This window comes from Apus apus, chromosome 10, assembly GCF_020740795.1.
Source record: "Apus apus isolate bApuApu2 chromosome 10, bApuApu2.pri.cur, whole genome shotgun sequence".
Lineage (NCBI taxonomy): Eukaryota > Metazoa > Chordata > Aves > Apodiformes > Apodidae > Apus > Apus apus.
In genome coordinates, this window is record NC_067291.1 from 14,539,464 (window position 1) to 14,561,891 (window position 22,428).

Below are 22,428 nucleotides of genomic sequence, written 5' to 3' on the forward strand. Positions count from 1 at the left end.
TGCTGCTGAATACAAACATGCTTGGCAATACTGGGGTACTTGTTTGTAGGTGTGTGTGTGTACACAACACTGAGCTAATTAGTACTATTAAATCAATCTCAAATTGAGAACAAGCACAAACATGCTTGAGAAACAAAAAGTAACTTTCTCTTGCAGATTCACATTGGGCATCTTGACCTGAATTTTAAAAGCATTTTTATGTCTAAACATGCAGCTAGCACTCAACTGGAGTTTTCAAAGCCCCTTTGTATATTAAGGTCAGAACTACCTTTTAACTGCATGAGTTAGGCCTTTAACCCGCTAAGAGGCTTTCTGTTACATTCCCTTTCATCTTCACACATCTAAGCATCTCTGAAAAACTGGACACTCATTCAAAACAATCAGTCCTCACTGACCCAAGTCCCTTCAAGCCAACACCAACAGTCAGTTTATGAGAAACATTTCAAATTTGTCATGTATGCAAAAGAAATACCAATTTTACCTGCTGCGTGTTGTCAAAACAGAGGTCTGCAAAACACACTTAGAACTGTGCTTGAAACATATAGCACTGACTAGTTTTGCCACAGGCAAGCAGAGTAAGCATGAAGACTTTGGGAAAACAGATGCTGCAAGTGCAGAACAGGAAGGAAAGCTTAATCACTTGCCCAGGACTTTCAGTAAAAGTTTAGCAGAGAAAAAAAGCCATCCTGGTATTTACCTCCCACTGTCATTCTGTGGTCTCTATCTTGCTTGACAGGTGGGAGGGGGAATGGGGGTACTGCTGTACTGTGCAGTGTACACACAGAGATACATCTTTGCAGGAAAAGGAACCAAGGTGTGGAAAGTGAACAGCTGCCACATTGCCCTGCAGCAGCTTTCTTGGCCATAAGATCTGCAGGCTGTGATAGGAAAGGCAGAAGAGTCATCCGAGGACTTGGGATCAGGTTCACACTAAATAGGATAGATGTTGTAAATGAGGCTGCACCTCCTGCAGCAGCTGAGCCACCCTCACAGAAGTCCATGGCCTCCAGCAGCACAGGTGCACCACCATTCCAACCTTGTCCTGTCCTGATCTCTGCAGCTCAGGCAGGACAGAAGTAGAACATCTTACTGCAAGAAAGACAACCTACAGGCTGCAGGTCAGAGAAGAGGCTCTCTGCAAGTAGAGTACCTCAAGATATTTAGCATTTCAAAGAACAACAATGGGCTAAATAAGGTAGCAATGAGAATGGCACAGGTAGACATCCTGAGAAAGAAAGAAAAATATCTTTAGTAGCACACCCAAGAGTCAGAGAACTAGGATTCTCTGTTATATCACCCGTGTTGCCTTCCATATAACATTTTGCCCAGCTAGGCAGACTGAGATTCAACATGCAGGGTGCATCAAGACTTTGGGATGATGACTGTACTGCCAGCAACAGCCAAAGTGCAGCCTAAGGTTTTATCCCCACATCTACAAGCAAGGAGATTTGAGAGCAGACTGTATGCACTAGCCTTGAGTGCAGAGGTCACTACCCATGATAGAGCTTGCAAGGCTGGTTGAAAACCAGCATCTGGCTGTTGTGGCTGATCCAGCCAACCACAAACTAACCCAGTTTTTCAGTTGCATCTGTATAAGTCCTGCTCACCTGTATAATCATCTGCTCACATCTTAGTGCTGATGCCCATTCTGCACATTTATCTAGGGATCTAGAAGCATGAAAAAGTCAGTAAGAAGCCAAAATGCAGGAAATATTGGGTCAAAGTCTCCTGATATTCGCTGTTTGAAAGCTGCAGTGTCACACTGGCATAACTGCAGGGGCTTTTTAAAGCAGTAATTTGCAGAAGCCTAAGCAATAACAGATAGTTAATTTGTTTGGTTTTGGGGGGTTTTTTGTTGTGTTTTTGTTTCCTCTCTCCTTTCATTGGAAAGCTTCCATCCAAGATAATCAAGCCAAACTCTAGCATTTGAAAACAGATCATAGCAAAGCCAAGGCTGGTAGGACTTGAGCTGTAAATATAAGAACTAAATGACAGGGATAAATAGCTAAAAAGCACAGTAAAAATTCTGAGCGTTATTCAGGATGGTTCTTCCAGATGCCTTTTCTATACAGAAAGATTTGGAAGGTGGTGAAAGCTGGAATAACCATGAATGTGTGGCTTAAAACACACACAAAAAAACCCACAACCAAAACCAAGACAAACAACCCAACAAACAAAAAGGAAATTAAGCTTTTGAGTAGACACCGAGAGCTGTTGTGCCATTGCAATGTATGTCCTATGGCCAAGACAAGATCCAAACTATAGCCATTTAACACAGGAAGGGAACTCATGGAGTAGATATGCCAAAGATACAGGATTACTTTCATTTTTTTCTTCTTCAATAATCTGGCTGTTGCTGCAGGCTAGCAGTAAAAGCTCAGTCCTGAAGCCATGATCTTTCCAAGGTTTACACTTCAGAGGGAGTTTCCATTCCCAACCCTAGAGCTGCAGGCAATATTAGGAGTCAGCAGCACTGTTCTTCCTCAGCAGACACTTCCTAGTTTTCAGGTTCTCCCCTCCACATTCCAAGCCCTGTCTCTGAACACATCCCAGAGCTGCTCAACTCTGGGTTTATTTACAGGTTTTACTGGCATTACTGCCATTCCAAGTGTTGCCCTACAGATAAAGGGACCATGAAGAGCCCTGCCAGTGTTGGCAAGGCAGAGACCTGTGCTGCATCCATAGCACTGCTGTTAAAAAAACCTTCGCTCACTATTAAAGCTCATTTCACCTGCTTGTGGTAAATACACCAGTATTTAAGATTTCTCTTTTATTCACTATAATCAATATTTGATAGCTACCCAGAAGAGCCTGTAAGAGACTGTGAAGACTTTAGAGCTTGCTCTCACTGGAAATGAGTCAGTTGTGTTGCCTCTGTATTGCTGAAACCAGCCACCCCACTGCTGCTACAGCTGGTGCAGCTCCAACAGTGCTATCAGACAGGGAATCCTAGCACAGAGAGGCTGTTGCTAAGGGCTTTGACACTGTGTCACAGACCTCTGCTCAGAGCAGGCCTAATCAGTGTTGTGCTTTAAAACCACTGATAGTTCTAAAGACTGGCTTACACTTCACCTGCCAGCACTGCTGGAGCTGGAAAAAAAGCCACAGCAACCCCCAGAAATTCTTGGGGCAGTTTTCCTTGTGTGGACAGCACCTGCTCGGGGCCGACATTGTGCAAAATTGTTGCAGCAGAAGCTCTGCACTGAGGGTTCCTTTCCTTTTATTTTTTTTTTCTCCAAAATTTTTATTGTCTACCTCTGGACCAGAAGCTTTTGCGAGGAGGATTTTACAGCTGCTTTCTAACCCTTTCATGAGGGTAACTGGGAGGAGAAATGGCAATGAAGTGAAAGGCAAAGGAGAGGAGATTCCTGAGCTCTCAAATGCCCTGACACACGAGTGCCCTCAGCTTTATCTGTGCCCTGTCTGGCTTCTGTCAGAGAGTCACGTCATTACCCAACTCAGTGATTTCCGAGGGGGGATTCTTTCTTTGTCTCCTTGACACAGGAAAACAGATGCAGGCAAACAGGCAGGGTGGGCACCTGCTCATCATCTCTGCAAGCAAATTCAGACAGGCTTTGCCTAGAAATCCCTTTCCTCCAGTCCCTGTTCCCCAGGGCTGTCTGGCTGATGCTTTCTGAAAGTTTTGGCACTTAACGTCCATCTCAAACATGCTTATAAAGTCACACAACCATGTTGCTCAACTTGCTCCTGGGTCTGCCAAGCTTCACATTCAACCCACAGTCCACTTCAAGTGCAGCCTGCCTGAGCACAAAGCCTCTCTGCTGTATTTCTCTCCCCTTTGTTTTTCCCTCTCTCTCTTTGTTCACCAAATGCCTCAGTCACAACTGACCGTACCCTCACTACCCTTAAGAAGGCATTAGAAAAGAGTGTGCATTGACTATATGAAAAGTCTGATCTGAGGTGACTTGATCACAGTAACACACAAGTCTCAGTCTGGCACTTGAGTCATGAGAGGTATCATTTTGCCTTTATTCTTGTAGCCCTACCACCATTGCTGAAAGCCTTCTCTGTGCACCTCCAGATCAGGAGCAGCTTGCCAGCCCATCTTGCAGATACTCCATCAGCTTCCAGAAAATAACCCAAACCCTTCATTTCTTCCTAGAATGCAAAAAAATTTTTAATCCTTCTAGCACTGCTCTATTTATCTTATATATTTATTTTATTCCACACCTTCTTTGGTGCTATTAACAAAATGCTTAGCACAGCCAGTACACACAACTCTTGACTTACCCTTCATACTCAGCTACAATGAACCATTTTTAACATTAACTATACATTTAACACTAAGAACACTGAGATGCAACTGATGAACAAAACCAAGTCCTGCATCTCATTTGAATGGGACTGACAGTGGTTTCCCCAGCTAAGTGGGATACACCTCACAGAGACCTTCTAAGAGGCAAGACAATTGCAATGCACTGAGGCACCTGAGCATTAGTTTTCATCTCATTAGCACAAAGCCCAGCAGTGAGGCAGACCTGGGAACATGCAGAATACTCCCAGACTGGATGAAATGTCCTAGGAAGTTTGGGCAGCCCATGCTGGAGGCTCTGCTGCAAGCCTAACAGTTGTTGCAGAATGAAGAAAACTAAAGCTAGGAGGGAGAGCCTCTCCCACCCAAGGAGCACAGAGCTGCCTGCAGACATACCCAAAGCCACCATGTGAGGTCAACCATGAATTGCATCTGCCATAGCCACTGGGCATGAAAAGCCAAGAACTTGAGAATAAGAGCAACTTGTCCTTGTATCATCTTTCCAAATATAACCTGCTGGCTCACCAAAGGGAAAGAATTAAAGTGCAAAGAATGGCCTTCAGATGAAAGCACTGCTTTTTTCTTTCCAGACTTTTACTTCTACCTGAAATAGAAGTAAAACATAAGCTAGACCTAAAAGAAAAAAGCAAACTCCTCTTTCAAAATAACAGTTTCAGTAAGTGGGTCCATTTATAAACCAGTTCCTCTCTTCCCATGACACACCACATTAAGCTTAGAAGTGGATTTCTCTTTATACAGTTTTCATGTGCCAATTTTTTACGCCCCAGAGGTAGGTGAATCTGTGCTTAATCTTGTCATACCACAGGCTACCAAGAGATGGCGCCAGGGTTTCTGTATGCAATATGTTTGGCCATTTGGAGCAACCTTGGTGTATGGTATTCCTCTCCGCCTCATCAATTCTTCATCTATTTTCAAATCCCATCTGAAAGCATCTCTTTTCTCACTTGCCTCTACCTCTTGGTTTTTCAATTTCTCTCTTTTGCAGCTATTAATGGTACGATGCCAGCAAAGTATAATTCTGCATGGCAACTCTATTTATTCTGAAAAACAGCACTGAGATACTATCAGTCTGAAATGAGATTTTATAACTTATTAAGATTAGAATAGGTCATTCTTTGAGAGAAACCACACAGACCATAACAAGAAAAAAAAAGAAGGAATCACATAAAACTGGGACACCTTTGGCTCCAAGATAATTTCTTCTATTACAATGGCTCATTGCATTAAATTTGAACACCAGGGTTTATTTACTTGGCTCAGTGATGTACCCATTTCTGCTCCATGTCATCTAAGATATTAGTCAAGTTGAAAAGACACTTGATATAAACAAGAATTTTAGAGACAACCATTTTTCCCTTGTTGCTGGCATCATCTCATTCAGAAGAGTATTTACCAGTTTTATTTAGCAGGAATTCTAGTCTATATCCCATGTAGATCAAGGCCAGATGGGAAGGCATGTAATTTAGCTATGATATAGCTCAAAAGAAATTTCAGCCCCTCCTGTGAATTTTCTACAGGGATCAAGTGAACCAAATAGCAATTTAAGAATAAGCAGGCAGTAAGCATTGATTAATTCTGACCACATTCCAATAGAATCATGTGTTAGTTTCCAATTAAATACCCAAACTGCTCAACACGATTAATGGCAAAACACAGACTAACAAGAGGAATTAAAGATGATTTGCTTTTGATCTCCTATCAGGAGTTGTTGCCAAATAAACAAAGGCATAAAGCTGTATGTGGAGCATTCCTCAAATAGGACTGATCAGAACAGCTATCATATCAGGTTGCAGAAGGACTAATCACCATGGTGGTGTGTTGAGTTTCTTCCCATTCTCAAAATATTGGCTGGCAACAACCATGCAACATGTTCTTCAAGTAGAAAGCAGCTTAAGTTTAGGACAATCAGGAAATGGAATTGCAGCAAATGCATGTGGTGGTGGTCTACCAGGAAGAAGTTATCCAGGATTAAAGCTGAGGAAACTGTCTGCAGTGGGTCTAGGACACATTTGCAATTGGATCTCTTCCATATGTCTCTCCATCATTCTTAACAGAAGAGATAATTCTAGTATTCAGGTCATCCCTGCTGCACGTCTCCTCTCATTGTGTAACAGCCTTCTGACTTCTTCTGTTGATGTTAAGGTCACAGGAAATCACTTTTACAAGCATTTGTTGATGTGGCAGCTTGGTCACTTTTCAACACTAGGGGCTCAACACTTATATTTTATCTTGCATAAAAAGCCCAGTTCCAGGATGAGAAAACAAAGTTGCAGTTGCATGGAAACAAAACAAATTTTATAGAAAAACAGAGTAATACATATATTTAAAGCCTATTTTGAAGCAATATAAAGCCTCTCAACTTACATCTCCAGCATTTCCAGGGCTTTTGTAATCTCTTCAGTCAATCTGACACTGTGTCTGACTAAATACAGACCCATCAGATTTCAGCTTTTAGCTTTAGATATTCTCAATCACCTTGACATTCCTCTCTTTACTTGCGTGAGTTCTGCTTTCAATACTCCAGAAGAATCATCTCAGCTCACATCGTGACAGAAATATCTGATATAGGATTCACTTCCTGACCATAGCAACAGTGCCATCATTATTATTGCATGTTTCAGATTGAGTCACCACCTCAAATCACCCCTGAGCACACATCACCAAAGAGAAGACATATGCTGCTCTCATTTCCTCTAGGGTTTTGAGCCCTGGCAGTAGTTGGAGAGGTCTGCATTTTCCAGCTCTCTCTCTCAGCAACCATCTATCTGACCCAGCCTTAAATGCCCCTCATGCTACTTCCCAGTTATACCCACTTCAGACTCATCCTCCAGTCAGCAGAGAGAAATAATCACTTCCAAGCCTCAAGTTTCTGGAGCCAACCATTTGATACAGGTGCAAAGAACCTTGTTTCCTGATTTCTGTTAGTATGTGAGGAGTCCAGCAATCTACTGGTGATGGAACAGAGTTACACGAGTGGATTTTCTGCCTTTAATGGATAGGGAGATTATTGGCAAACGTTGAGGAGCTGAGACCACCAAGAAGCACCAAACATAAAAGAATTGTGATCAAATGTCAGGCAATGCTGGACATGAGCAAAGGCAGATAATTTCTGCGTATCATATTTTCTACTGAATTAATTTGGCACTATTCCCAGACTTTTTTATTCATTTGCCACTTTTAATTAAGTGGTCAAACTTTCCTGGAACAGCCCAGAGCAGAAAGCCAAGTTTTGTTGATATTCACAGAAGGAGTTTTTTATTCTGACAAATACTCATTCTTGTTGCAATGTCTTGTATGAGATTTATCTGATCAATTATCGTTAGCCAGCCCTGCTTGGTGTAATAAACAGATGTACTCTCAAAGCTTTGAGAAATTAAGACTTTTAAAAGACTGTTTAAATAGTTTTTAGTAAAACTGCAGAAATATGACTGCCCACCAACCTTTACATAATAGGAAAAGATAACATGACAGATGGAACAACTCTGGCAAGAGTCTTCCTCCTGAAGGAAACAAATTTGGGATTTTCATTTCCACTCACTTTGATAATCTACCTTCAACTTGAGGAGTCCTAGGAGGCTGACACAACATGTAGCCACAGACAAGATACAACCTTCAGATTCATCAGCCTGACACACCAGCAGCCTGGGGATGATATCTGATGTTGGCCTCCTGGAGGCAGTGTCATGCACAAGAGTCCCAGATCTTGGTTGGCCAGAATCTGCCACTGTCACATTCCACATCCACCTCCCAAAACACATACAAATATCTCTCAAAACAAATAAGTTGGGAAAATGAGAAAGGGTGTTGCAAGGGACACTAGAAAATAGGAGAAGGGTAGAAGATATGGAACATACAGGGAATAAGTAAGGTGGAAGGCAAAAGGAGCAGGGGTCATTGTACTCCCTGGGGCTTCAGGGATGCTGCATTAGAGAAGGTGTTGATGGAGTGAAGATTTTAGCATCTCCCACACAGACTCAGATATCCCAGCTACTGACATAAACAGAATATCATCTGGCTGTATTTTAAACTGCCCCTACAAAAGGTTTCAGAAAGCTTTTTCTCTGCAGCACAGCATCAGCAGGAAGACAATCAAGAGTCTCCTTCCCACTTGGAATTCACAGTGCTTAACTCAAGAGTTCTCTAAGCCACAGTAAGATTTGCTTTTACTTCAGATATGGGTAGTCTTGAAGATACCCACACAATTATGGCACCAGCAACCTGCAGACCTCAAATGCCTAACTAAGACCAATAAAGTCCATGAGTCACAGCCTCAGAGGAATCAGAGCTACTTGGCATGCACCCAGAGAAGGTCAATTGGACATGGTAGACTATTTCTAAATAACCCAGAGCTTTGCCACTGGAAAAAATAAATAGAACTATGTATCTTGTTTCTGTATCTTAGCTGGCTAAATAAATAGCTCTCATAGTGCACTCTCCAGGGCAGGTTCTTAAAGTGACCTTGGTCCCACTGCTGATCAGGACAGGAGAATATGGGTGTATCCACCAGAGAAGTGGTGCATTTTCAGTGCTGCGTTCCTGGCAGCTGATCAAAGAATAAGGGTAATCTCAGCCCCCACAGTTGCCAGCTGTTCCTTCCCCAGCAGCAAGGCAAAATGTGGTGCAAATAGTTACACAGTGCAGAGAAGGTATCAAGGGCAAATACAAATGGAGGATCACAGGGTTGCTGGGAGGACACTGGAGTTTTTCCTCCATAGGCTGGTTAAAAGCTAGTACTTTCTTCAAGTTTCACAGTGACAGCCAAAAAGAAGCAGATCTTTTTGTTACCAACTACCTACACCAAAGTAACCCACTCCAGATCACAGCATAACCACAGCAACTTTGGGAAGAGCTTCACCAATGTTGGGTGACCAGGAGCATGTTCTGAGCTAGGCAAAGCACATGACCCCATTTTTATTTTTTTTTTACTCTCTCCCCATCTCAGAAAACCCTTCCATAAGCTTCCTTCCTGAGTCACCCTACAAAATTTTAACCAGCACAGCTTAAAAAAATAGAAGGGCATTTTCACATGTACCTACCTCCAATTGCTGATGAGCTGCAAAGATGCCTGGGATTTTCAGACCATAGCTATCCCAGGCATTCACTAATGCTAGGCAAGAAAATCTGTGACTCACACTACAGTCTGGACTTCTGGTCTCTGGACCTAAATTCTTGTCAACAACATCTCTTGAAGCCATTTTCCCCAGTGAAAGTAGTCTTTCCAAATGGACTACAAGCAAACACAGCCCCTACTGAACAGCAAAGCACTAGTGCCTTTAAATAGGCCGCAAACATTTTTTAAAACAAAACAGGTTTGTGTGCTTCCTCTGATGTAAAACAGACTATCTCCACTGAGTCATTGACCTTTTCAGCTGCTCCTGATTATTAAATGAAACAAGCAGCTTTGATCTCAGGGCAGGCCAGCTGAGTGGCTACCAGGCTTCAGCTGATTTATAGTTCTTGCTTGTAAAACCAAGTGTAGTTGGCATCCAACTCACCTTTTCTCTGAGCTAGGTCCCAGGAAAGATTTTATTCGCCATTTGCACACTCATACAAATATGTTTTAAGACCAGCACTAATATTTAAGGGAAAAAAAAGGGCAATTAGGAAACTGAACTTGCAAGGAGGAAGCTCAGGTAGACAACAGTAAACGTGTAAGAGAACTTTTTTCAAAGACAAAATAAATCCAAGGTTTTCAGCAATAAATAAAATGGCTTATTAATAATAAAACTAGAGCTGTATTGAGAGAAATGTTAAGTTTGCATTGTGTGTCTCCCAAATGGAAAAAAAGGTCCACAGAAAAGTTCAAAATAATTCTTGTACATCAGATAAAAGAGAAAAATCCAAACACTGGACATTGACAATGTGGAATCACTGAAATAGAAAGCAGTGTGTCTCTCTGGAGGCTATTTCTTTTCCTTTTTGCTTAGAAGTGGGCATTCTAGACCACTTTGCAGACTACATTACAACCACTCTCAGCAGCACTAGCTGCAACTCCAAATGAATCTCAGCAAAAAGCCAGGCAAGAAATGTGACAGATACCAAGTTCTCCACTTCTCTCAGAGGAAACAGTGAACAGAAAAAGCAGTGTTGCACAGACTTAATTTAAAACACCTCTACACAGCCAGTCCCACTGCTAAATGGAGAACTGATACAGGACCAAGTCCATTACACATAGAGGCTATCACAGAAGTAGAATTAACACTTATCTAATCACAGCCAATGCTTCCATAGGAAGGAAACCAGGGAGTTGAGTGAAATTTGCTTAGTAAAGGACAGACCCATCAATCACTTTTGGTTGTCTCAGAAGTCAAGCTGAACTGTGGATCTAACTCATCCTGGGCACTCGTGTCACACATAAAGCAGTTCTCCAGGCTCCCTGGGTCTTAAAGACTGAAGTTATAACATGAGGCCTGAGGGGAATCTTGAAGGGTGTTCAGATATCCTAGGAATAATACCCTAACAATAATGTTCTTTGAATTGGAAAATATCCAAACCTCTGTGCAGGGAACAGCCTGATGTCATACTTTTGGACAGACCACCTAGAGGAATCACAGGTAACCTGGCTAAGAAAGAAGTGAAGCTGTAAAGCAGTTCTAGGTACTGGAACTATACTAGAAAGCAAAAAATGCAGGCAAAAGTGAGTTGGCTTCCACTAACAAGGCAGCTGCAGGAAGTTGTGCATCTGCTGGGCCCACTCAGTATCTTACTTGGCAAACTGTTGTATTTTTTTTGTATAGCCTCAGACATGTAGGCAGAAGAAGCCTGCCTCTAGCAAACAGCAGTACTGTCACCACTGGCTGTGGTGACACCCAAGTTCATCACTTGTGGCTACTGGAAAGGAATTATAATTCCTTCCTGTACTTGTGTAACTGATGATACTGGGAGGACTGGTATCAGTCTTGTGTAGTAACAGCTGGGTGGATGTTATTTACTGATGCCTTCATCCAGAGTTATGTCCCTCTGTGGATGTTTTCCACATTACAAAGTTTGCCTTGAACAGCATCTGAGGACATGGTCAGAATGGACTACTTGTGAACTAATGTTCAGCATTAAGACAGAGATATAAAATGGACCTGCTGTCTTCAGAGAAAAACCATCTGAAATATTTGGGATGGGCTTAATAACAAACCCTGATTAATACTAGTAAGAACTGTCATACTTCAAAAATATCACAATGACCTGGTCGCAACTGTCTGCAAAAGGAGGACAAGGCAGCACTGCCATGATTTCATGTACTTGCCCCACCCCCCCGGCCAGTGATGACAGGAGGTTCTTGCTAAAGGGTAGGGAAGAGCAGTATTTATGCTGCTAGCATATGCTTCCCAAAACCCAGTCCTGACTGGGAAATGGACAGCACCTTGCAATCAAACTGCCATCACTGTAGAGGGTGCACCACAACTAAATGGCCACCAGCATGAATCATATGATGAATCACACCATTAATGTGTCCTTCAGGGAACTATTTCTGCCTCTTAAAAAAACCCTGCAGATTTAAAGTGAGTGGAAATTGTGCATCCATTTCTGATTTTTTTTCCTTCTCAAGTGGAACCAAAATTTTATTTCTTGTAGACCTGGAAAGATTAATTCCTCTGGGGCTACTGCCTACCTGACTGTCCTGACATGTCTCTTGCTGTAGGGGGTGATGACTTTGAAAAGCAGCTCCATGGCTCCATTGATGCCAAGTGTAGTTCCTGTGGTAACTAAGCCAAGAAAAGAGAAAAGCAGTCAGATGTGAAGCAGGTGGTCTGCAACGTTGTGTTTTGAGGTGATGTGGGGAAGGGAGTAGCTGCCCCTGGAGCTATAAGCAGTTTTCTCTGGGCTCTCAGCTGGACTTAAAAACACAAACTGAAGCACAAAGCTGTCTGTGGGTACTGCCTGAGCCAAGATCAGATGCAAAAACAGATCTCAAATTGTGCAGTGTTTTCTTCAAGATCCTTAAAGCCCCTTTTCCTGTAAATATGGTACTCTCCAGGGAACAAATCACAGTTAAAAAGGGTCATCTCCCAGCAAAATGACAGGGCTCAAATTTATTCCCCATTTCCCACAGGCAACTCCATAAGGATGGTTTATTTCATAGGGGCAGGGAGGGCAGATTTTTCTTTCTGTGCCATTATTCAGCAGTATGGAAGTGGGGTTTTTTAGGGCAGATGCTTCTGAATGCGGATTAACTTCAGCTAGGCCAATTTTACTTTTAATCCTCCACTTGCTAACATGCTGAGAACTTTTATACAGAGATTTTGCAATCGATTCCAAAAATGCCTAATGCAAAAAACTAAGTGCTTAGCCAAGCCTCCCCATATAAGACAGGTTTTCTGTGTAAAGTAGTAGTGAGCACAGCCCTGAAATATTAAATGCAAGTGAACAGGGTGAAAGGATCAGTAATCAAGAGGAAGACTGGCTGCCTGCTGCTGGGTTTTGCCTGTTTTGTAAATATCTCCCAGTGGTAATCACAGAGCTGCCAGAGGGCCCATCATCTTCTGCAGTCCTACCCTGTTCCCACTAAGCTGTCCTGTGATGGCCAAGCTTTGCAAGGCTTGCCAGCTGCTTTTACACTAGTTGGTAATTCATTAGACAGGGCGGTGGACCAAGCTGCTTGAACTCATCCTGCCCCAGAGTGGGACGTGGGCTGCCACACACAGCTGTTGGCAGAGATTGGGAAGAGAGTGACCAAAGAACTGGTGCATGAGATTTTAATAAGAACTCATCTTTTCTGCTTTCATACATATGCACTCTGCGTTTTATGTGCATCTGGATGCTTTCTAGTTCCACCCTGTAAAAATATTCTTTAAAGTCTGGAGTGTGTCATCCCCTCATTTGGTACGACATCCACACAGACATTTACCCAACCTCCCTTGCAGCTTCCCAGCTGGGCCAGAGAGCCCACAGAGCTGAAGTTACTTGTGGAAGGAGAAAACATCTGGAGAGTGCTGGAGATACTGGGAGAGTAACAGATACCAGGAAAGGAGCAGAATGAGGGTTCTGGGATCTGACATTAACAGGTTGCAGTGTGCATCCTAAAACATCTGCAAAGACTACAGCTGGATTGGGACACAGGTGCACAGAAACAGGGAGCAGGGAAGGGTGTGGATCATCATTTTGAGTGGGAGGCAGCACAAGGTCACTACACAGCTGTGAAACAAAGGCACATTTCATCTTCTGGCCTTGGCTGCATTTTCAGACACACTCTGCCTTTCAAATATTGCTTGTCATAGGGAAAGGGGTTGAATGTTGAGGCTTGGCTGCTTGCCTGAGAAAGCCCATTTCATCAAGCCAGCTCCTGTACAGATAGAAGGGACCTGCAGGGCTGGGTGCCAGGAGTGCTAAATCTTAGGATGCATAGAGCAGACAGCAGACAGGATGGCTGTCAGGACTTACCTGCTGGCTGAGGGATGTGGGGAAGGAGAGGAAAGGGTTAGAGAGAGCAAAGGGAAATTTGTGCTGACAAACTCAGTGTGCTATAGCAGGAAAAGCCTGTATGAATCTGTAATGATCCTGAGAAAGAACACTGGCAATCAAATTGCTTGAATCATTCAATATGAGAGCAGCGCCAAGCAAGAAGAGCTGGGAGAGTGCATGGGGTGAGGGGGGCAGATAGTAGACAGCAGCCCAGGAGCTAATATGTATTTCCTGAGGGACCTTGAATGATTAACTGATTTCTCTCTCCTTTTGTTTCTCCACCTGTATTTTTCTCCCTAGTGGAGCTGCTTTGACAACCAATACAATCAACAATGGTAAAACATTTGGCTATTATGGTAATGGGATCTGCATAGAGACTTAAGGTACCTAAGTCTCAGAGCAAAGGAGTTCACTGTCCATATTCTAGAAACGGAGATCACTGCCATGAATATTTTTCACTACAGCACTTTTACTTTCATAGTCCACACGTGAAAAACACTGTAAAGGCTGTATAGACCCCTTTGGGTGCACCTCTTTCCACGGTTGCATTTGCTTTTGTGTTTGATTGTGTATATTAACAGGACATGCAGGCAGTAACCTTAATCAGGAACGATGTTTATTTAAAATGAAATTACTAAAAATAATAAAGTACTTCTGTTGGTTGTCACACAGAGGAAAGAAGGAAAACCCAGACACTCACCATTAGAAGCACAAACTCTCAGGACCCAGAGGCAGTGTGTGAGGTGCAGGTGGCAGCCCAGGTTTCTTCTTGCCAAGCTCAGTATTATGTCAGTTGCTTCTGCTTTCTGCACTTTCAGCCCAAATTTCCTATCTGTGAAAAGCAAATAAGAATCAAACTATTACAAAGACCCAGGAACACAGATGAGACCTGTGTAAGCAGCAGCTCTTTGTGCATGCACACCCTCCCTGCCTTGTTGCAGGACTTTCACCAGGCCAATCTGCAGACAAGCAGAATAAACTCACAGCTGCCTACCAGGCCCATCCCAGGGCTGACTGTTGCCATTTGTCAGTTTTGTGGCCCCCCCACCCAAGAAGTCCCCACCACTCAGCAGTACCTCGTTGGCCAACCCTGGCCAGCAGCCTGAGAAGGGGCAGCAGGGTGCCATGGTCGGGTGGCTCAGCCCGGGCAGCAGTGGCCAGAGCCTGCAGCAGAGCCTCACTGCCTCCTTTGCTGATCACGTAGTGAATTCTCCGGCTGGTCCCTGGGGAAAAGAGGAGAGACTCTGCTCAGAGCATCCCTGTGCTGAGCCACAACTACTGCAAACCCTTACTCTGCATGGAGCACTGAGCTCCCATGGCCTTCCAATGGTGGTTTATTGCTATAAAGACAAACGCATTTGCAGAACTGACCATGGCTTTCAGGTTCCCCTGAGTAGGAGATATGGCCCATGGCTGCATGGTGAAACCGTGTGCTCTGCTGCCTCTTGCTCTGACAGCCATTATCTTTACTAACCCACATCCTGCAGAAGTTTTTCATTGTGCACTGAAATGCGCCACAGGAATAAGCACAGAAATATAAGTTACCCCCAGAGTCTTTTCTTCAGGCTGAACAGCCCCAACTCTATCAGCCTGTCTTCACAAGAGAGGTACTCCAGCCCTCTGATCACTTTTGTTTCCCTCCTCTGGACACACTCCAACAGATCCACATCCTTCTTGTGGTGGGGAATCCAGAGTCCTTGTGCTCTAGGAAGTCAGGCTCCTCTTCCTGACAGCCCTCTCTCCAATGGCACCTTTTCAGTGGTTGATTGCCAAGGATTATGAAATACCTTGTAAGTCACAGCCATCTTTTGAACTAAAAACAGTGGAGACTTTTCAGTGTTGTGTTTTGGGTTTTTTTTGGATAAGCTCAGCTCTCTCAACACAAGAGTAACGACTGCTGATCTGTAGGTAAAATTTGCATTTTTTTCACCTTGCAAACCCCTGGCTGAGTTCATGCAGGTAGGAATTCTCTGACCTGTTTGAGGACCCCCTTTCTGCCCCTAGCTCACAGGAATAGCCCCAGAGTTTTGCTTCCTTACCCAGAGGGAGCAGGTTAGTGAGGACACTGAGAATATTTAGGATGACGTCCTTGTCCTGGGAGCTCTGAAATGGAAACACAGCAGATTTAGGGATCAAATCAGAATAGAGACATTCCTGCTACACAGAGCTGCAGTGCGTCCTTGTTTGGACACAGTACTTTTTGTGCCATCTGCTCAGTGAATACGTAGAACCACATTGATTACACATTTTAAAACCTCCGACAGACAGGGTGATCATACTACACAATATTTAATACACAGGAGCATTCTACAGAATTTACATCTAAATTCTAAATTACATCTCTCTTTTCTTGTTTGGTATGGCTACCTCAAAACTAAGGAAATTCTGTATCACACAGGAATGTTAGATGTGGAGTGCTGTCCCATAGCAGCATCCCTTATTATTGGCAGTTGAAGAAGAATATCTTCTATTATATTCATCTCATTTACAAGAAAATTTCCGTGACTTTGCAATTTTGCAGCTACAACCACATGGAAGCCTGGAATTTGGGGAGCAGAAAGATACTCTAAACTTATTTTTAACCAAGACCAGGTAAGCACCACAACCTTGACATCAGACATTCTGCTTTAGATTCACTTTAAATTTTGCACTAGAAGAAATGAGATATGCTGTACTTGAGGAGAAGGAAACACATGGTATCTACCATCCATCTGTGCACTACGCTAGACCTCTTCTTTAATCCTCCTCCAACCAGATTTCACTGCTGAGACTGAAGAATTAATCACCAGTCTGTATAGCTTCATAAGGGATTAGGGTTAAGTTCTAGATCTCTTCATTTCCATACAGATACAACACAATAAAAATATTCATTATAACAGAAAATTTGCATTTGTGTAGCCTTAATACTGAAGAACTTCAAACATCTCAAAAGCTATAATGGAATCACTTAATCTCCCATTCAATTATTACAACAGGATAACACCTTACAAATATATGGCTCCCATAGTTCTGAAGTGCTTCTGAAACTGAACCTACTAGGAGGTATTTTGGGTATCTACGATCATTTTCCCAACCAATTTGGTTCAACTGTTCTAACATATTTAACATCTTGCAGCTGAATATTTAAGACAAGGAATTTAGAAGTAACCCCTAGCAAAAACAAACTCTATAAAGAATATTTAGAGAAATCTAATTGAGATCTGTAATAATGACTATAAATGCAAATGTGTTGGTTTTTTTTTTTCCAGTGCATTCCTGCTAAAGTCAGTTTCTTTTTTAAAATCGTTATTATTAACAAAAACAATCCCAAGCCTCTGAAAACCAGAATTCCCATCATACTGGCTTTGGTTGATGACCAGTGCTACTGAACTTTAACTACTCATTACATATTTCATGCTGGCATAAATGAGCCACAGGGACAAGAGTATTGGTGGGGGAGTGAGACAAAAGAACAAGATGTGGTCAGGAGAAAGAAAAAAAGAGTCATGAGGCAAGGTTAACAGATGGGAACAAATAAGCAGAGAATCACTTCTGAAACAGAGGACTCTGGGGAAGAGCCTTTCTAAAGACTCACCTTACTTCTGTTATTAGCCAAAATCCACAGGAAAAGCTGAAAAGCCATGTCTCATCCCCATCTCAAAGCTGGCCCATGCCCAGAGAGAGAACCTGCTGCTTCTATTCATTACTACATTGACTCAACAAGCAGAGTTCTCTGCACTGAACACAAAAGTTCAACCCCTTTATGAACCATGCGGAAACCAAAAGGCTCGGTGTGATAGGATTATTGCTTCTTTCAGAGCCAAGAGAAAGAGAATTTGGCTTTAATGAAATCCAGTAACGCGCAGTTGTTCACCAAGTATTGCCACCCTCACCCTAGAGAATTCCTGTTACTGGCTCCAGGGACCACTCAGAGGGGAAAGTCTAGCAGGATCAAAGCAGTTCTGAACACCATTACTTCATGTTAATCTTGCTAATTCCTGTCTTTGCTCATTATTCCACAGTCTGGAGCTGTCTCCATTCTCCCTATAACTTCAGAGCAAACAAAGAGCAATCAGAGTTCTCTTTCCAAGGGTTTCATGGCATTTTTTAGCATAGGGACTTAATAGTCTGGGGCACTTCTGTCAGAAGTGATGAGTATCCACCAAATTTATGGACTCCAACAAGAGTTACTGTTCTCAGCACCTTTTTAAACATCAGGGTTGCCTAAACCAGACCGTACTCTGGTTTTGTCTTGCTGCCTCTCAGTATCCTTTTCCTCTGTAGGTGGATGGATTACACATTAAGGTTTCAGTAATGAAGTCTTCATTGATTTATGCTCCTATTACACTGGGTTGTTTATTTTAACTGATTGGATTGTGGGTTTCCTAAGCCATTAACACAAATAGTGATGACATAAGATATCCTTTGACTTTCCATGCACTGTATCCAGGGACTCAGGGGAACAAAGAACTTGAGAGGACATGAAAGATCACCCTTTAAAATATGAAAGTTAGAGCTAGATAATGTTGCCAAATATTTTACCTGAGTATTTACTCTTGATATTTTAACAGCAAAATTCTTCGTTGGTGCCCTATTGTTCCCCTTCCTCCAGAACACTAGTGAGGGAATTGGATGGTTTATTTGCTGAAACAGTGGATAAAACTCTAGTCCTATTACAGATTCTAACATATTTATCTCTAACATTATCACTGAATGATACAGAATACTTCAGAAAAGCACAAGTCCAATTTATAATAGCAACACAACACAAACAACAACCCTAAAGCTGCTGTTGTCTTACAAGATGGCAACTTGCCTGTTGAAAAGGAACAGCTCAGATTTTTACTAATTAGCTTGAGATTTTCAAAAATCAAAGAAATTCAGTTACTGAAATATATTAGAATTAATGGTTTAAATTAATGCTTGTACCAAACTATTGGTGGATGAACTGCCAGCAAATTAATTCATAAAAAAATTCACTCAGTCTTTCTGAAAAGTATAAATGAGAAAATCACAACTTGTGCCTGATCTAAAAAAGATGAATAGAGGAATATTTTTAATACAAATTATTTACCCAGCTCTAGTTAAAATAAACACATCAGTTAATTTTATTGAAATATGTCTTTGATGGTTCAAGAACAAACCATAAGCAAAGTGAGGAGAAAGTAAAATTCCTCTTGCTAAATATTTCCATTCTTGCCAGTGCTTATGGATGTTAGATACCACATCCATATGTGCACAAATTAATGAAGATGCATTCACGGTGTATGGGTGGAATGAAAGCAGAGAAAAGTTCCCAGAGCTCAAGTTGGATTACAAAAATCACCAACCTCCTGCAGGATTTTACTAAAAGGATTTAGAGTTAGAGCCAAATTGTTACCTATTAACAACAGCCTGTAGCTCCCTTTCACAGCTTGCAGCTGGACAAAGGCTGAAGTAGCAAAAAAATAACTTAAAACATCAGACATGGTTGTACTTTTGGGGCAGAGCCTCTCATCTCAGCTTTACCTCAGCAAAGCCTGCTGTTTTTCTCACCCAGCCAGGAGTACCACAGGATGAGTTCAGATGCATTTAATCAGCTCCTGGCTGGTAGCTGCTCTCTGAGCTTTTCTGGGAATTAATCCCCAAAACACCAGAGCTTTGGTTAGCTTGGCTGAAGCTCCTCATAGATAAACAGCAGGAGGATGGAGAAAGCCAGGAATAAAAGAGACCCCAGCACACAGTCCTTGGTACAGTACAGGCAGCAAGTGATTTGTTAGTGACATTGGGTCTGGAGGACAACAACTTGATCCCAAGATCCTTCTGACTGGCAGCTCAGGTTATTTTGCTGACCCACGATTAAACAGGAGAGGAGTTCCTGTCTCCTTGTCCTGCTCCTGGGAACATGCCAAGACAAGATGTTATTTACTCCAGACAAGATTATAAAATTGCAACTAAGCCACAGGAACAGGTAATCTTGTTTTGTCAGGCAAGTCTCCTGGGGCATTTTCCTCAAGTCATGAAGAGCCACCAGAGGTGTTTTTTCCTATTCCACCTGGAGGACAGCAGCCATTCCCCTTTCAGCACTGCCTTAAAATAAAGACTTCCCATAATCTCAGTCTTTTGTGCAGCTCTTGGGCTTTCATGTCTTTTGCCCAAAGGCAAGTATTTCTCCAAATGAGACATGCAAACTACTGAGAGTGTTTACTGTGAGTCTAAGCATTAATGCTGTAAAAAGGGAGAATGCCCAGAAAGCAATCAAACAGCATTAACTTGTGCAATGTGATATATACAAATACTTTATTTGGGGAAATAAATACAAAGCTGCTGTTCCACTCACAATAATATACATGCAAAACTAGAGAAGTCACTCTTGCAAGAAAGACAATAGATAAGATTATTTGCAGTAATACTTCTATTAAAATGATTGTTGGATATAGTTTCACAAAGCTATATGATTGCTTAGGGAAGAAGCTAAAACTGACCTGTTTTTAAAAGAAATGCTATTGCTGCACTGAGCTAACAAACTTCTAGATGTGTTTTTTTAAAGAGACCAGGGAGTAGGATGTCCAGGTTCCAGGTTTTGTTGATTTGTTTGTTTTTAAATAGCCTGTTTCTAAATAGGGAAGCAGGATTTGACATTCAAAATACATCCTTCTTTCTTCTCTTACCCTAAATAAATTCACTCTCACAAATAGCAGCAGCCAGAAGCCTAACTGTCTGTGTAATGAGACGTGCATCTGCAAGTAAGATTTCTCGCTCTGCAGTCAAAACCTATTGAAAAGAAATCCTGGTGAAAATTTATTACCAGCTAAAATCAAGACTAGATTAGGGGCTGAGCAGCATTAGTCCTCACTCTCTCCTGCAGCCTCAAGAAACTATTGGACTGCAAATAACTGTATTACTGCTTTAAACCAGAGACCTTCCTCATGATGTTCTGCTGCCAGCGAGGCAGAGGAGTGTACCAGACCCAACTGCTGGGCACCACTGGCATTATGGATTTGCCAGCTAGATATCTTCTTTCCACAGCTGATTATCCAGTCTCACAATAACTTTGAAGCCCGGTTCAGTGCTTTATGTTCTGTGCCTTCTCAGAATAAATTGTTTTTTCTAAGTTAAGAGGAGCTAAAAATTCACACTTAAATAAGAGAGCAAAATACCTTGGAGAGTTTCGTGTCTGTGTTCCCATCCTCAGTCTCAATATTCAGCCAGCTAACCATGACTGCTTCTTATTGGAATGTTATCATCAACAGTATTGAAAACATTGCAGTTTAGAAAAAAATAAGTCATTACTTTTGAGGAGGAAAGAAGGGTCCAAAGGATCTCCAAAATTTCACTAGGCAACCTCAGGGTATGGTAGTATTCAAATTAAAGTGATTACAGCCTGAATTTTGTTATTACTAAAACACTGTTAAAATTCTGCCATCATCCTGCTTTAGAAAAAGAGTCTGATAATTATTTTCCCATCGCCTCTGCTCCCCAAACACTCATACAACCATCCTCAGCACCACCACAGACATCACCATCCTCTGTGGTAAACTGTACATGCATTTCTTTGGCTGAACTTGGTTTTACTCTGTTGAGGAGTCATATAGGCCTGAGCAAGTCAGGAAACTCAAAGGAGACATGGAGGGAAGAGGGGCTATTTAAAGACTCAGAGAGGAGGACCTTGCTGCTTGGGCAGTGTCCTAAGTGACCTCTTTAATCCCACAAGAAAGGCGTTCACAGCTGTGCGGGATCACGTAGCCCTCAAACTGTACACAAGACAGCCAAGAAGCCTCCTGGAACAAGACAGGTGGGCCGACAAGGTCTTGCTCCTTTTCCCAAGCCTTAGAGATGAGTCTCTCTCACTGGCTCCTGTGAGGCATGGCTAGCACCCTGTTTACCCAAGCACCAACCATTTTCATTCCTGATGATGCTTAACACCATGCCAAGCTCCATGCATCAGCCCAAAGCAGTTGTTGGGGATTTTATACCAGGGAATACAGCAAATACTCATTAAAAAACAGTTCCCCTCTCTGCTGCAAACAGGTGGGTGGATTTTTCCTGACTTGCAGGAATGTTTTTTCTCATCCTTGTTTGCACTTGGGTGTGATAATCTGCAACCTGTTTTTCAATAACACACCAGATCACTGCTGGATGAAATGACAAGGCCTTCACAATGGGTGGCAGAAGTAGTGCCTCAATGACAATTTCTAACACCCTATTGTACAGGGCTTTTGCTCCTATTCATTGAGCTTCAGGGCTTTTTCTCAAAGGACATATGCTACACTCTGTGGGCCTGAGCTGCTTCAAGACAGAAATGGGCAAATTCCAAACTTACCTTTGAATGTCTTCAAAACACTGAAGGTGTCGAGATGTAACATTTTGGCATGAGCTGATCTCTAGCCAAAATAACTTGGTGAATAACATGGTGGAAATCATCTGTGCCAAGGAATCTTACTATATTTAATGCAATAAATTGCACTAACATAACACCTTTCATCACAGGATCACACATTTCTTCACAAATATTAATTAACACCTGCCCCACTGCATCGCTCATCAAGAAGATCAGATTAATTGTTGCTTATATTCCTGGTGGGAAATATCACCCTGTGGTGGGAAATTCAATTCATCAATACCAAAGAGGATTGGTAGCAGAGCTCAGGCAACTATTCCAATAAAATTAAGCAGAAACACTGTCTGCACAGAAGTATTAGAGCTCTCAACCACACACTTCCATTTAGTCGTAAAGGGTTCAGAAATTTCCTCCCTGAGATCATTCTCCCAACTCCCAA

General features: G+C 42.3%; 1 protein-coding gene across 1 annotated transcript in view; it reads right to left on the bottom strand.

Annotated features, from left to right (window-relative positions):
• The window catches only part of AGBL1 (AGBL carboxypeptidase 1), a 271,464-nt gene that overhangs the window by 237,168 nt on the left and 11,868 nt on the right, over positions 1-22,428 (bottom strand). The window contains exons 2-5 of the mRNA XM_051628933.1: positions 15,730-15,793; positions 14,767-14,913; positions 14,391-14,522; positions 11,901-11,994 (exon numbers count right to left, since the gene is read on the bottom strand). Coding sequence (XP_051484893.1) covers positions 11,901-11,994; positions 14,391-14,522; positions 14,767-14,913; positions 15,730-15,793 — 437 coding nt within the window. The remainder of the gene's footprint in view (positions 1-11,900; positions 11,995-14,390; positions 14,523-14,766; positions 14,914-15,729; positions 15,794-22,428) is intronic.